A 14,792-nucleotide genomic window follows, 5' to 3' on the forward strand; every position below is an offset into this window, starting at 1 on the left:
TTCTCCTCTGAGACCTTAATATCGACCTCGATACTACCTGCCCTTCCGGACACTTACGCAACCTCTGCCAGTCTCTCTCTCTATTCTTCCCTCTAGCCCGACTCACTCTGCAGTGCACACCCTGGATGTTATCTCCTCAGACCCCCCCCTTCACTCTCTCATCACTCCTCTCTCCTGGAGTGATCACTTTCTCCATTCATATTCCCCCTCTCCCTCTCTCACATCCCCTCCCCTCCCGTCTCCTCCCCCTCCCATCAAGTGAAGCCGACTCCAGTACTGCCACCTACCTTATTGGTCATCCGACCCATGAAGCGTGTGTCAGCTGAGGCTTCGCCGCTCCCTTCTCTCCTCCTTCTGCACCTTTGGCTGACTCACACCCTGAAACAACTCTTTCTAACAATCATCTTTCTATATCTAACACTCTTGATGTACTTGCCCCTGTCATGAGGATCCGCTTGAAGCCCAAATCCAAGTGCAACCCTTGGTACAACTCTGACCTCTTCACCCTCAAACACAAGTGCAGGGTGGCTGAGGGCATCAGGCGCACCGTCTGACAAACTGGCAGCAGCCTGCTCCAAAGGCAATACAGACTCTCTGTCCCTGCCAAGAAGAACCCACATTCAAGCCAGCATGTCTGCGGCATCAAACAACTCGGCCGAACTCTTCAAAATCTGCAAGGCGATGGCCAATCCTTCTGCTGTCTCCACCTCTTCTGTTCCTTCCCAGGCCTTCTATATGACCTTGGCTTCTCACTTCAACACTAAAACTCAGGACATCCAGTCCACCCTCTCTTCCTATCCTCCTCCTCCTCCTCCACCACCACTCATGGCTCTCCCGTGGCTGTCTTCCCCTCCTCCCTTCTCTTCCATTCCCTTGTTCACCCCTGCCCATGTTTCTGACAAGTCCCATCTATGAAAGTCTCGTCAAGACAGGTTCTCCCCTGTTCATCCATAACCATCAAGGACCACATCAACACCCTTGCTCCAACCTTGGCTGATTTCTGTAATCACTCCTTTACCACTGGAACCTCCCCCCACTCCCCTTAAGCACTCCCTTGTGCACCCCCTGCCAAAGAAGCCCTTTGCCGATCCTTTCCCACTATCGCCCAATCTCAATCACCCCTTTTCTGGGCAAACTCTTGGAAAAGCTGACCATCTCCCAGCTTAATCTGCACACTGAATCTGTTGGTTGTCTCCATGACTACCAGTCTGGCTTCAGAGCTGCAAGAAGCAACAAAACTACTCTCCTGAACACCCGTGAACATCTGCTCTCACACCTGGATTCTAACCTTCCTTCTGTCCTCATTCTCCTCGATCTTTCTTCTGCCTTTGATACGGTCAAACATGCCAACCTGCTCAATCGCTTCTGTGATAACCTAGGTATCACTGATCAGACCCTGGCATGCCCGCCACCTTTCTCACTGACCGACCCTCCCAGGTCCAACTGGAGTCTTTCCTCTCTTCTCTCTCCACTTGTGGTGTTCCCAGGGATCTAACCTCTCTCGCTGGCTATTCAACCAATACCTGGCGCCTCTTGACCACTGCATCGCTTCCTTTTGCTATAACTTTCAGTGTTATGCGGGTGACACCCAGCTTTCCTTCCGTTTCCCTCAGCCACCTCTTCTTAGCTCATTCCAGACCATCCGACCACACTTCAGGAATGGTGTGCCGCCAATGATCTCTGCCTTCATGCCAGTAAGACTGAGATCCTCCTCATCGGAACACAAGCTCCCTCCTTTCCCCCTCACTCTCTGGCCTCTTCCTGCTCCTATCTGTGAGGCTAAGAACCTTGGGGTCATTTTCGACCCCACCCTCTCCTTACATCTCTGATGTCTCTAAGTAGTTAAACTATCAAATGCACCTCCTCTGTGGTATTCTTCCTTTCCTCACTTTCCCCCAGAAGCTCACTTTCTCCAGAGCTTTAGTCCTCTCTAGGCTGGACTATTGCAACAGCCTCTTTCGAAATCTTCCTGCCTCTACTCTCTGACCTCTTCAACTTATCCAGAAAAGGACTGGGAGACTTGTCCTTGGGCTCAAGCCCAGGGATCGTATCTCTCCAGCTCTGAAATCTCTTCATTGGCTTCCAGTGGCAGCAAGGATCAGATTCAAGACCCTCTGCATCGTCCACAAGGCATTCTGGGGCCTGGGACCGCACTACCTTCAACTCTCTCTTCGTCAACACCTTCACTCTCAAGCTCTCCACTCATCCACTTCCAACAAACTGAGGGTCCGTCACTTTTCCAAGCAGAGAGTTGGGGGCAGACTTCTATCCTCAGCTGGGGCCTTCCTATATAACAGCCTCCCTGCCTCTCAAACTTGAGCAGAACCATCTGTGGTTCCGGAAGCAACTCAAGACCTTCCTCTTCGCTTCTGCTTTCTCTCTTTCTCTCCCCTGCTGATTCCTAACTGCTCCACGCACTGGCCACCTGGCTACCCTCCGAACTTGGGCCCAGGGTTCTGCATGTCCAGTTGCACCTTGCACTGCCTCCCGGCTCGCCTAGCACTTGTGGTCTGTATCTGCAACCCTACAGTCCCTTCTCTCTGCACTAGTTAGCCACCCGTTGGCTGCACTTCTGGATTTACTTGCACTGAGCCACATGCAGGCTGCACTTTTGAGTTACCTCCACTTCTCCCTCCACCCACCTCCCCCTGGCAATTCTCCCTTTCCTCTTCCCTGCCCTTGAGCGATCTGAATGACACAGGGCCTAGTAAGATAGTTGTTTTGTCCTCCCTATGTTTCCCCCTCCTTGTCTTGTCGCGCCTAGAAACACTTGTGTAAAGGCGCGTTATAAATGCCATATCACCTACAGTCCTTGGCAATGTAGGTTGTATCAGCTTCCAAGAATATTTATAAGTAGCAAGTTTCCCTTCCCCAACCTTGCCTGTATCCCGTTGCCAACTGTTAGCCAGGATAATTGCCCAGAAGCTTTGGTGCCACTCTTGGCTTCAGGCAATGATTGCACACTTGGACCTTGGGCAATATTTAAGTTCTAGTGGGGTCACAGTATTGTTTAAAACTGCTTTCTGGCTTTGGGAAAGGATGCTTTCAGTTTCAAAAGGGCAATACTATTGGCTTGGGGAATGCTTGCTTTCCCCAACTTATATACAATGGTTTAAATACTTGACATCTCTTTAGAAGCAATTGTAGTCTGTATGAATAATAATTCTGAGTTCACTCTACCTTTGAGAAACTTAGCACACACACTCACTTCACAGTTTTTACAAGGTTTAATGACAATGGCTTTCTGTAGCGTTTGCTTCTTTTTCTCAATAGCCTCAAATTCTTCTTCTGCCCGAGTTCAACATCTGCTGTTACTTTCAGTGAGACTCGTGGCTCATTTACCCTTTTGAGATTACTAAACCTAACGCCAATGCATTCAAGCTCTTCTTCGATGAAACTTCTGATTTGTTTTCATCTGTCCTCATTCTAAACCATTGTTAGCTGCCATTTCCATGTAAAGCTTTTCACTTTCCCATATTGTTATATTGCCTTCAAGGAGAAAATCACTGAATGAAGAGACAAATGCAATATTTGTTGCTTCGTATGCCATTGGAGTTGGTTGCACATTTCCGCTCATTGATGTCTTACGCTGTAAGACATTCACTATGTGTGTGTTCCAACATAGCTTGGGATATGCAATTTCCCTTGTGTGAGGGTCTTCAGGATCTGTACGATCGCTAAGACGAATTTTCAATGCGTCATTGTTAGACCGTTCTTCTGCTCTCTTAAAACAGATGCCCGCTAAATCAGGTGCCACCAAATAAAATTGATTTCTTCTTATTCCTTCTTCATTGCAAAAGAAGCATTTATTTATGCCATACAAAGGTATTTTTGATCTTCTAGTCTAGCTTTGTTGCACTTCTCCATGGTTGGAGATAGACGGCTTTGGCTCACAAAAATGCTCTGCATACAATGTGTTGCTTCGATCCAGGTTTGCCTTATGAGTACATTGCTTGAGGCATTCGGAATGCCAGGATGCTTTTTCATTTTTCAGGTGTTAAGTTTGGTACCATCGCCTCTGGGCCCATGGTGAAGATGTCAAACATCTTTAACCAAAAATCCTCCCATTCCTCCGGAGTGGGGGACAAAGTGGGGAAACGGTGCCTGCGTAGCCACTACCGGGGAGTCCTTGGAGTGGCGACTCCTACTTTGAAGAGGAAGCAGTGTGGTGCAGAGAGGAACTGCTCAGTAAACAGGAGCCCTTACTGGGTTTCTTTTTCTTGTTCTCCTTGCAGCCTAAGGAAGGACCTTCCGACCTCCGCTTCACACCCTGAGACCTCAAACGAGATCTCTTGTCTTTTTTCTTGCAGAAAAAGTTTAAAACGTTGCCACCCGCTCCCTTAGAGCCTTCGAATGCATCGACTGACTCAACCCACAGTCCTGAGGGTCATGTTTCTCCTCCAGACAGTAATGACAGATCCTGTGCGGTAGGAAACTGACATTTGTCAAGGGCAATGCGCACAGGACCTGTAAACTAGGCCTTCATGGGATTGGGCATCAGCGAATACTAGGGAGTAGGGGTGTTCTTGAAGCGAACAGATTGCATAGAGATTGCAAGACACAACTAATCACCACACAAACGGAAGTATGGACACTAGCAGCTGCGCTAGTCATGTGGGGGGGTGAGGAGCATGCAAAGTTATTAAGGGAGCGGGCGGAGGGGACAGCTAAATCCTCAAACGGCCTCGAATGGAGAAAAAAAAAAAAACGAGCACGTACCTCCTGAGGCACAGGGTGTACAAGCATCCCGTCGTGTAAGATTACACGAGCCCAACCGGCTCAATCCAGGATAGAGATGCCAACTAACCAATACCACTAACAACTTCCTTCTCTGCATACACCTCTCAAACTCCAAACCAAACACAACCACTAACCTCCAGCACAGCAAACCGCACGAACTTCACTACACTGCAACAACAAAACAAAAACACACGACGACTACCGGCCGCATACACCCCAGGCCCAGCCGACGGAACCACCGGGCTGAGGCTGCCAACAGCACATCACTGCAATCTTGCACTTTTCCAGCCTCCACCCACTAACCCACCCCTCCCTCCCTCTTTCAGAGCCGCCAGAGCGCCAGGGGACCACTCCGGTGGTGATAGTGCGCGGTACAAATGACCTTTAACATTAACATTAACATTAGAAAAAAATTGCTTCAGGCTATGTTAAGATATGAAGCTGATCATGTAGCAGGGTAGTTTCTGCAGTGAACGATTCTGCATGCTTCTACTGTACAATGTTATGGAAAGATTCATCTTGGTCATGCCTTTCTTGATAAGTTAAAGTTGCAAGAAGGATACATGCTCTAGAGTATCCTCCTTTTGGAATGAAGTACTGCATAGATTAGACATTGTGCTGGGAGAGTTTCTCCTGCGCACTTTCTACTCTACGCTATTACTATCAAACAGAGAAAGAGGGGATGAGGTCAGAGTTGGAGCAGACTGGATTGATAAGGTTTTGGTAATGGCGGCAAAGCAAATACTAAAGTTTGGAAATCGAAGAAAAAGACAAATGTTGATTAATGGCTGTTAGATGTTCGAACCTTATCAAACTACGAGAAAGTTAAGTTGTTAAAACTGTACGGTTGAAAGTTATCAACCACGCGTATTAATTTCTGTTTATAGTATTTAGGGGATCATTGTAATTATTATATGGTGTTGTCTGTTGTGTCTATCAATGTTGTGTTGTCTGTTATAAGTTAAAGGCCTAATATTTGGTTGTGAAATAGAGGTTTATAGTCGTTTGAATTGTTTAATTTTGTAAATATATGAACTGTATTGCATGATTAATAGCAGATTTATGTATTTTACAATCTGGATGAAAATCCATGATGTTATGGATATGTTGTAGTTTTTTATTCTTTGTATGTTTATTCTAAAATAATAAAATGATTTAAAAAAAAGTTGCAAGAAGGGTTCCCTTTCCATCAGGTTTGCCCAAAAGGAAGTTTAAATTATCTGTATGGACAGTACATAAATCACAAAGTCCAGCCTTACATGAACTCCTGCATTATTTTCCAAGCAGCATAGGACTGTTAGCTGAAGAGGTCTCAAAGACGGACAACTTTATTCAAGTCCACTGAGAAACTCAAGCCAGGCATAACCTGCACCTAGAATCTGCAGTGGGTCTTGGAATTCATTGTTAGGCCAAAAGCAACATGAAGAGGATGTTCACATGGTTGTGTTAACTTTACTGAAGTTGAGGCACAATATTCAGTCAAACAAGTTTATTCGGATTTTCAAAGAAATCCATCAAACACAAAAAAAAAATGCAAAAACATCACAGATAAGCAATTACAATCACTGCTCCCAAATAGAAAATACCTCCACAGTTCATTAAATCCCTAATTCTGTCCCAGAATGACCCTTTATGGTGGCCTCCTTACCAAGGTGCTTGACCGATCACGGCCTATCGGGATAAGGTTAGCGCCGGACAATGGGGATGACCTCACAGTTGGCCGCCAGGTGCATCCGGACCCTGTATCCGGATATGAACTAATTGATTGAAATCCCACTCCTGGACGTCCTGGCAGCTCCCTCACTTTGTCGTAGGACTTAGTTTGCCACACTCCAGTCCCTAAAGGCCAATTCCACAGTATTACAGAGCTGATTTCCCCCACTAAGTACTCTGACACAACCCACCATGGATTCCCTATGCACTGAGGCACAACCTTTAGTGGACCGTAGCCAGTGTAAGGTTTTATTTAACAGGGCATCCTTTGATTCATACACATCCCTCGCCAGTTTGGGGACCCCATGAGGGAACACCCTAGCGTGTTTGAACTGGCAATGAGGTAGGGGCTGGGAGGAAGCCCCACTACCCCGTGGACCATACACACTCTTTTTCCCTGGGAAGGTACATTGTGGGCCCTCTCGTTGTGGAACATAGACCTGCAAGGGGGTAGGCTTTGCCTTAGGATCAGGCGACCTATGAGGTTCTTTAAATTTTGCACTACTTGCACTGGGGTTGATGGCAATTGCTGGTCCCGCATTCCCCAGCCCCAAGCTAAGGGAGGCGATTGTAGGAGCTATAGTTACAGGGCTCATGGTAGCCTGTTCCCCCTGAGATACACATGGAGGATCAGGGGGGCCCTTGCCCATGTTTGAAGTGATCAGAGGCACCCCATCCCTCATAGCCCACCCCTTAGTTTCTAAGAGGGATGAGAGCAAAGTTCTGATGGCTGCTAGCTCCACCAGCACTTGATTGCATTTACAGCCGGCCCCCCTAGGTATAAAGACACCCCCGACTGGGGTGTCAGTACCTGTTCCAATGTCAATACTAGTACTACAACCCAGTCGATCAGTGGTCCTAAGTGGGGAGAGATGGAGATAAGAGCTGGCTACTGAACAGGATGAAGACCCTTGCTCATTACACGGGCTGCGAGAGCAGAGGGGTTGGTTATGCATGGAGCCGTCGCTGGATTGACCCTCCTCTGTGGGAACGGGGGCAGGAGAGGAACTGGACAAACCCACAACCATTCCAGAGCCAAAGTTATGATCGCAATCCTCTGCAACATCCAAAGCAAGTGCAAGTTCAGAACATAACGCACCCGATGAGGTACCAGGGGAGGTGCCAAGAGAGGCTAGATGGTTGACAGCCCCTGGTAAGCTCTGTATGCCGAACCAGTTCCCCCTCCGTCCCCGGGCATGGTTCATCAGAGGCAGGAAGCGGAAATAATAGGCGAGATGTCATAGTGGGGGCCCGGAACTCCCCTGCAGCCGGGGTTGGACAAACTGACTTGCCGCCCTTGCTTGGGGCTATGTCTGCAGAGTCTCCCAAACTCAGCCGTCCATCCGTAGTTACTTCTATGGTTGGAGATGACTCCATGGTTACCACCTTTGTTGCTGTACCCCCTCCTCCTCCCCGAGAATGTGAGACCGACCCGCCTGACCACCATCCTCTCCATCACCGCCAACACAAAGACCTTCCAGATCAGTTTTACTGTCCCTTATTACTTGGAGATTGTTCAGGACTTCTTTTCCAGACGAGAGAGAAGTAAGGTGGCTAGAAGAAGTCACTTCCCCAACAACAAGGGCAGTGTCAATGAGTGAGGAGACCGCAGTAAGGGCCTTAACTCCAGTTGTTCCTCCTTGGTGGCTCAGTCTCTTGATACCCACAATTTTACGTGATGGTGACTGCTCATTACAGATGGGGGCGGGCTCAGAGCAGCACGGGAGTGAGGAGAGAGGCAAGGTGGGAGAGGATTTCTTAAGTACAGCATGGCCCTTGTGGGACCTTAATGACTTTAACAGACGCATGGCGGATCCCCTCGAGCCAAAGCCTCAAGCACAAAACAGTTCCGGGCTTTTACTCCTTTAATCCCTTACACCTTCGGGCAGTCACAAAAAGTAAGGCCTCCCCTGCACTTACTTGCTCCCCAGCCGCACCTGGAAAGGGCCTCCCACCACGGACGCCGAACACCTGCGGCGCCAAACACCGCGCCCTTGCCCCGCCGCGGGCTTCACCGCTGCGGGGCCGTGTAGAAGAGTATGTGCCTGGGGGCGTGGCCTGGGACCAGGAAGCAGCTGGAGGTCCTGCGGCGCCAAACACTGCGCCCTTTCCCCGCTGCGGGCTTCACCGGTGCGGGGCCGTGTAGAAGAGTTTATGTGCCTGGGGGCGTGGCCTGGGACCAGGAAGCAGCTGGAGGTCCTGCGGCGCCAAACACCGCGCCCTTGCCCCGACGCGGGCTTAGGGGCAAGCTTTGCCCCTAAGCTTGCCTTTCTGTCAGGCATTTGCCCCTAAGCTTGCCTTTCTGTCAGGCATTCAGACAAACGAGCAGCCTCCTAGCTCAAATGTGTATTTTCAACCAACCTGCAAGTCACTAAACATTATTCTCCCACCTACAGGCCATCTGAAAAAGGAGAATACGGATTGTGATTTTTGAATCTGAAAATGGGAACCAGTCCGGTTCTGAAGTTATGTACAGGTTGGTAAAGGATGGAGGGACACAAGGATCTGTTTCAGAGACTGTGTTGTGACGATGGTCCAAGCGGTCCTTTGGCCACTGATTAATCTGCTCCACCACAGCTCTTCCTCTTGGGTGTAGGATGCCGACAAGTGTGACAGCAGGTATTTTCCGCTGATTGACCGGGTTCCCAGGCAGTTCAGGAGCAGATGCCGGATTGTTTCCATCTCCTCCTCATTATTACAGAAGCGACATTTGTTGGAGCTCGATTGGCCTCTTATCGACAAAATCTCATGGGTGTCAAGGAGATTTAGACGTGCCCTCAAGAAGAGATTTCTTACTGGTTTGCTTGGGAATTTTGCCAGGTAATTCGGAATTGAGTTCAGTTTGCCCGGCTGTAGGGGGAGAGGGCTGGTTGATTTGAACTCATCTGCATGATCCAGGGTCTTTATCCAGTCGAGCTCCTCGATTTTCTTTATTTTCATCGGGTTTTGTATTAACTCCGCTTCCGATGACAACATTTCGTTCAGCTTTGATCTACATGCTGTTTCCCAGTTTTTCAGCATTGTGCATTGCGTGCCTTGTGTTTCTTTCCTGATTATGTCTAAGATGGTAGGACAATTTGGCAGCAGGATTTTCCTGTATAGCATCATGCTGTTGATTTCAGTAGTCGCAGCCAGTGAGAGGAGACCTAGTTCTCTCCTGATCAAAAACGTGAATATGCATTTTGGGAGACCCACAACGGATAGCCAGAAGTACCCTTCCAGCAGAGTCCAGAGCATCGCCGGAATTTGTGGCATGGCCTCTGCGGCATATGTCAATGAGGGCACCACCTTTGCTCGGTAGAATCTTATCGTTGGGACCAGGGAAAGCGGCCATATTTCTTATCTATCGCACGAGCTTGGGCTGATAGTTTTCTTACTTTTGCCAAAAGAGATCCTTGTAGTGCCGCATTTGTTTTGGAGCAGTCAAGTGTCACTCCAAGATATTTAAAGTGTTGCACCTTTTCAAGGGCTACTCCTTCGAGAAACCAGCTCATATGTTCCTTGCTTCTTTTAGATTTTTCCAGGACTAAAATCTTTGTTTTTGCCACGCTCATTTGTAGGTCATTCCCATATATGAATGCTGCCAAGTTGTCGAGATGGCGTTGCAGGCCGATGGGGGTAAGGTCCATCAAGATCATATCATCCGCGTACAGCAGGCGTGTTGTTTTCTCAGAGCCCGTTGTGGGCGGAAAAGATCGGATGGTGGATTCTGAGACGTTGAAGTCGCCCATGTACGCTATGAAGAGGGCTGGGGCTAAGGGACATCACTCCTCTTCCTGGCGCGATTTCCTCGGAAAGCAGACCAGCTTATTTAGCCTAACTCGCAGCTTGGTGTTCTTGTGGAGGGCGCGTATAGGCTTTAGAATGTTAGCTGGACAATTCCACTCTTGAAGTTTCTTCCATAAGGTCGCTCTATTGACCTGGTCAAATGCTCGAGCCAGGTCAATGAAGGCCACGAAGACTCGGGTGCCCCGTCGATGATTTTGCTTTTCAGCGCAAACAATGTTAGCAGTGGTCCCAATGTTTTTAGTGAATCAGTTTGAAAAGGATCCGCGCAATCAGAATTTTTGGCCCATCGCTGGAAATGTTTTAATAGGAGGGCGCCGAACACCTTGCTGATTACGTCGAGGAGTGCGATGGGGCGGTAATTCCCGGGCTCCTCTTTATTGTGATATTGCTTTTGTAACTCTGCCCTGCGTGATGGAACATGTGAATTTTAACTTATCTGCCTGGATGGTTTTCTATAATAATTTTCAAGTCTGATATAGAGCCTTCATATTCAAATGTTTAAGGGAAATTGTTTCTACATTTGAAAGAACAGCACTGTTAATTGATTTCAAGGAAAAACACTGCAATTGATTATTGGAGACAGAATAGCTGATAATTAGTGTTTCCAGGAATTTCCTCAATATCATATCTTCTCCTAAAATTTTTTGAGATCTGTGGGAGCGAGGTACCCGTTGGAAAGACACAATCTTGTCTCAGCACTGTGACGAAGGCCAAGACACCCATCAAGAACTAAATTGCCTTATGCTGTGCCACACCACCACCTGTTCCCCTTTTCCATGGCCCCCTTCCATCCCCTTTTTCCTTTTTTTGGTATCTTACACCACTCCTTATGGTGTGCTCCTGCAGAAGGGGGAGCAGTGTCCCTTGTTCCCTCTTACTCATCCCTGCCTTGCTCTTTTCATGGACGTCAGCCCATAAGCCCTCCCTTTTTCCCCTCTACAGGGGACACACCCATGATCCCATTTTTGTTTCCTTTTATAAAAAAAAGAAAGCCCTTCATTCTCTCTCGTTACGTCCCCTGCCACGCATTACTTCAGCCGGCCCCAATTTCAAGCCTACTCAAGCTGCTACGGTAGGGTCCACCCCAATATGATGAACGATAAAGCATTGCTTAATTTAAATGAATCCTCTCAATCCATTACGCACATATATACTCTATATGGTTTTCTGTACAAGTTAATACTAGCCATCCTATAGAAAATACAGGCAACATGAGAATATGGAAAAATGAACCTTCATCATTTGCTTAGCAAACAACCTATTACAAAATTACACTTGTATTTTTTCAACCTGTAAAAAAATTTAAAAAAATAACAGATCACAAAAGATACAATGTTAAGCTAAACCAACCTCAAAGGTCATTTCCAGATGATTCTTTGGAATCTGCATTACTCCGGTGTCCCCAAGTTCCCCAGAAACACAAATCCATGGGTTGGAAGTAGTAATTGAGTTGCTTAGTTTTTTTATGGGGATTATGACTGCTCGGTATGGAATCACTGGCAATATAAAAATATAGATTACAATTACAAAGCTTATTTTCTTCTTGACAGATACAACCCCATACAGGCAGTCACTATGTTCAATCTTTAAAAATAAACATCCTCTTACACAAGGGAGCTGAAATAGGAGAAAATACCCACCTGCATACAAAGCACAATAGGACAAACAATGAGACCATGCAATCCTAGTTCAATGCTTTTACAGAACTAGCAAAATACATTAAATGTGGCCTCAATTAACTTCAACAGATAATGTTACTGTAAACATAAAACATTGGCAGCATGGCAAATTAACAGTTCATCCCAGTTGGAAGGTAACATGCTCTATACTATCTTTTTTTCACTGGGAGCCCCAAGCTACCAGCCAAAGAAAAGTATGAACCAGGACAAAATATATGAACCAGGAAAACAACTGTGCAAACATTTAGCAAAATCAAGGTTTCAAAACAGAATGCTACAACTTATTCACATTGTTGTTATTCCTCCACTGCAAAAGTGAATCATGGCAAGTCTAAATTTTTTTTTTTGTTGGCTTTGTTAATAAAACCTTTTACAAAACATGTTACATTCATTATTGAATCCATTTCATATTTACAATATTAAAACAATTAATTTACTTCCAAAAATTCACATAAATGATGTCTAAAACCATTAAAATTACAAATTAATCTTTTTCTAATTACATCACACTTAAGCATTCAAAGCCAACTCCTTTTCAATAATCCTTAAAAGATGGCCTAGTGCAAATATTATAGGGTAATAATTGCAATTCATCAACCTTTCCCACACGAGCACTGTGGAATCAACAAAATCAGGTTTTGCAAATTTCATTAATAGCATGGACGTGCTGATTTGAAGCACGGCCATTCCAAGATCAAATGTCTCAGCGTCTCCGAGGGCTCATTACAATCCAGGAATCTACACTTCATACATTGCATATTAGGTTACATATTAGCCCAGTTTCTACATCGCTCCTTTGTATGAAACTGGTTGAATTTAAAGCGTATATAATATGCTCTTATGGTCATGCATGGAAAGATACAAATATACTTGCAACATGGCAATCTCTCGTGGGTAAATTTAGCATATTCAGTAAATGATTAATATTGTTGTATTTGTTCAATAGTGTCTATCCAATCTTTCTCAACAGTTTTTTTTTTAACATACGCAGGTGGGCCGTCCAATACATTTTGCATACGTATTTTGTACTGATCGACCGAAGGGACCGTTTGAACCTTAATCAATGCTTGAATCTCCCCATATAGACTGTTTGGAGGATTCAGCATTTTCGCATAATTACATAAAGCACGCCATAGGACCCTACATGACAGTGAAATAATCCCCAACTCATGCCTAATGACGCAGTTAGGTATTGCTAATGCTAAATGCAGAGACCCTTTGAGTAAACGGCCCTGTAGAGTATCAAGAAATACCGTTAGGTCAAACAGACACATATCCAAGATGTAAATTAGTACGGCCTGTACTTTCATTATAAAAAATCCTGCAGCGGGGTTAATGAAAAACAGCAGAATTTCGCAAAGATAATTTTCATTTGGCTTGCCAATGGCCGTGCTTTTTGGGTCAATCTTTCCTTCCCCAGGCTAACCGATGAATTACTACTAAGGTGGTAGCATATCTCTGATAACTGCTGCACCACCAAATCACCCAATTTCCATTTAAATGACTTCAACTTCTTTCCTGTGTGGAGGACCAATATACTTGTTTTCGCTGCATTAGGAGCAAGGTTGATCTCATGGGCATATTTCTCAAAGACATACAGCTTGGCTTGAAGCCCCGCCGGCGTAGAGTCCATGATGATTAAATCGTCGGCGAAGGCCAGCCAATGAATTCTGAAACCACCCATTCTTACAGGATACATACCCATCGCACTCCAGATACTCTACATCACACAAATACAAATCAAAAAGAGTGGCTGCAAGGTTACAACCCTGCTTTAATCCCATCAATGTTTTAATGGACTCAGTAGTTGCTCCCTCTTTATTAATTCTGACCCTGTATGCTGTATGGGAGTATAATCTCATGATCCAGAATATTAATCCTGCTGGGAAGCCAACTTTAACCATTTTCTTCCAAAGCAACTTCCTTACCATGTTATCAAACATTGCAGGCTTATCGATACTTGTAATGTAGACAGGAGTCACCCCCTTTTTTTGTATTTGCCAGAATATGCGACATCAAAGTTGCGTTCCGCATTGTCGACATATTTTTCCTAAAACCAATCTGTGCTTTAGATAGGATGTTCTTCTGTGATATGAAATTGTCAAGTTCATGGAGCACTAATGTCGCAAATATTTTGGCACTGGTATCTATTGGAGATATTGGCCTATAATTCAGTGGATCACTACGGTTACCTTTTTAAAAATATAGGGACAATTATCGATGTTCCCCCCATTGCGCAGGCATGTTCCCTATCCTTAATATTAGGTCAAATGTAATCTTCAGAATGAGAGCCAATAAGGCGGGGTCCGCCTTATATACACACAGAGGAATCCCGTCAGGACCAGGAGCCTTGGAGTGGGAAAGCTTCTTTATAGCCCAAGAGATGTCAAATTCAGAGCAAGAGAAACATTCCCACTCCAATTTTATGTTGGAACACAATTCCACCTGTTCAAAGCGAGTTGGAAGAGCAAATTTTTTATATATATATATATATATATATATATATATATATATATATATATATATATATATATATATATATATATATATATATATATATATATATATTATATATTCCAAGTTTGTGCAGATATAATATTGTCACTATTTGTTGACAATGTCTGGAATATTACCGAACTGACTTCGCATTGTGTTTGCAGATCTTTCTTATGAGCTCGCAATTAAGATTATTCTCTTTAGTGATGCGCAAAAAGACCAATTCGTTTTTATATTTCTGTAGAGTACATTTTTTTAAATGAACATAATGCTCAGGGTCTCTAGTATACTTTTTGATGGTGCGCAGTTCTTTGTTCTTATTGCGTTTTAGCAGATGTACCTCAGGATCAAAGTTTAGGATGGGAACAGTAGGTT

General features: G+C 45.4%; 1 protein-coding gene across 6 annotated transcripts in view; it reads right to left on the reverse strand.

Annotated features, from left to right (window-relative positions):
- The window catches only part of DENND5B (DENN domain containing 5B), a 1,683,961-nt gene that overhangs the window by 491,289 nt on the left and 1,177,880 nt on the right, over positions 1–14,792 (reverse strand). For all 6 annotated transcript variants that reach the window (XM_069628551.1, XM_069628550.1, XM_069628552.1 and 3 more), the window contains one exon: positions 11,593–11,738. In XM_069628551.1, coding sequence (XP_069484652.1) covers positions 11,593–11,738 — 146 coding nt within the window. The remainder of the gene's footprint in view (positions 1–11,592; positions 11,739–14,792) is intronic.

Source organism: Ambystoma mexicanum, chromosome 12 (genome assembly GCF_040938575.1).
Source record: "Ambystoma mexicanum isolate Mex_15411 chromosome 12, UKY_AmexF1_1, whole genome shotgun sequence".
In the NCBI taxonomy this organism is placed as follows: Eukaryota; Metazoa; Chordata; class Amphibia; order Caudata; family Ambystomatidae; genus Ambystoma; species Ambystoma mexicanum.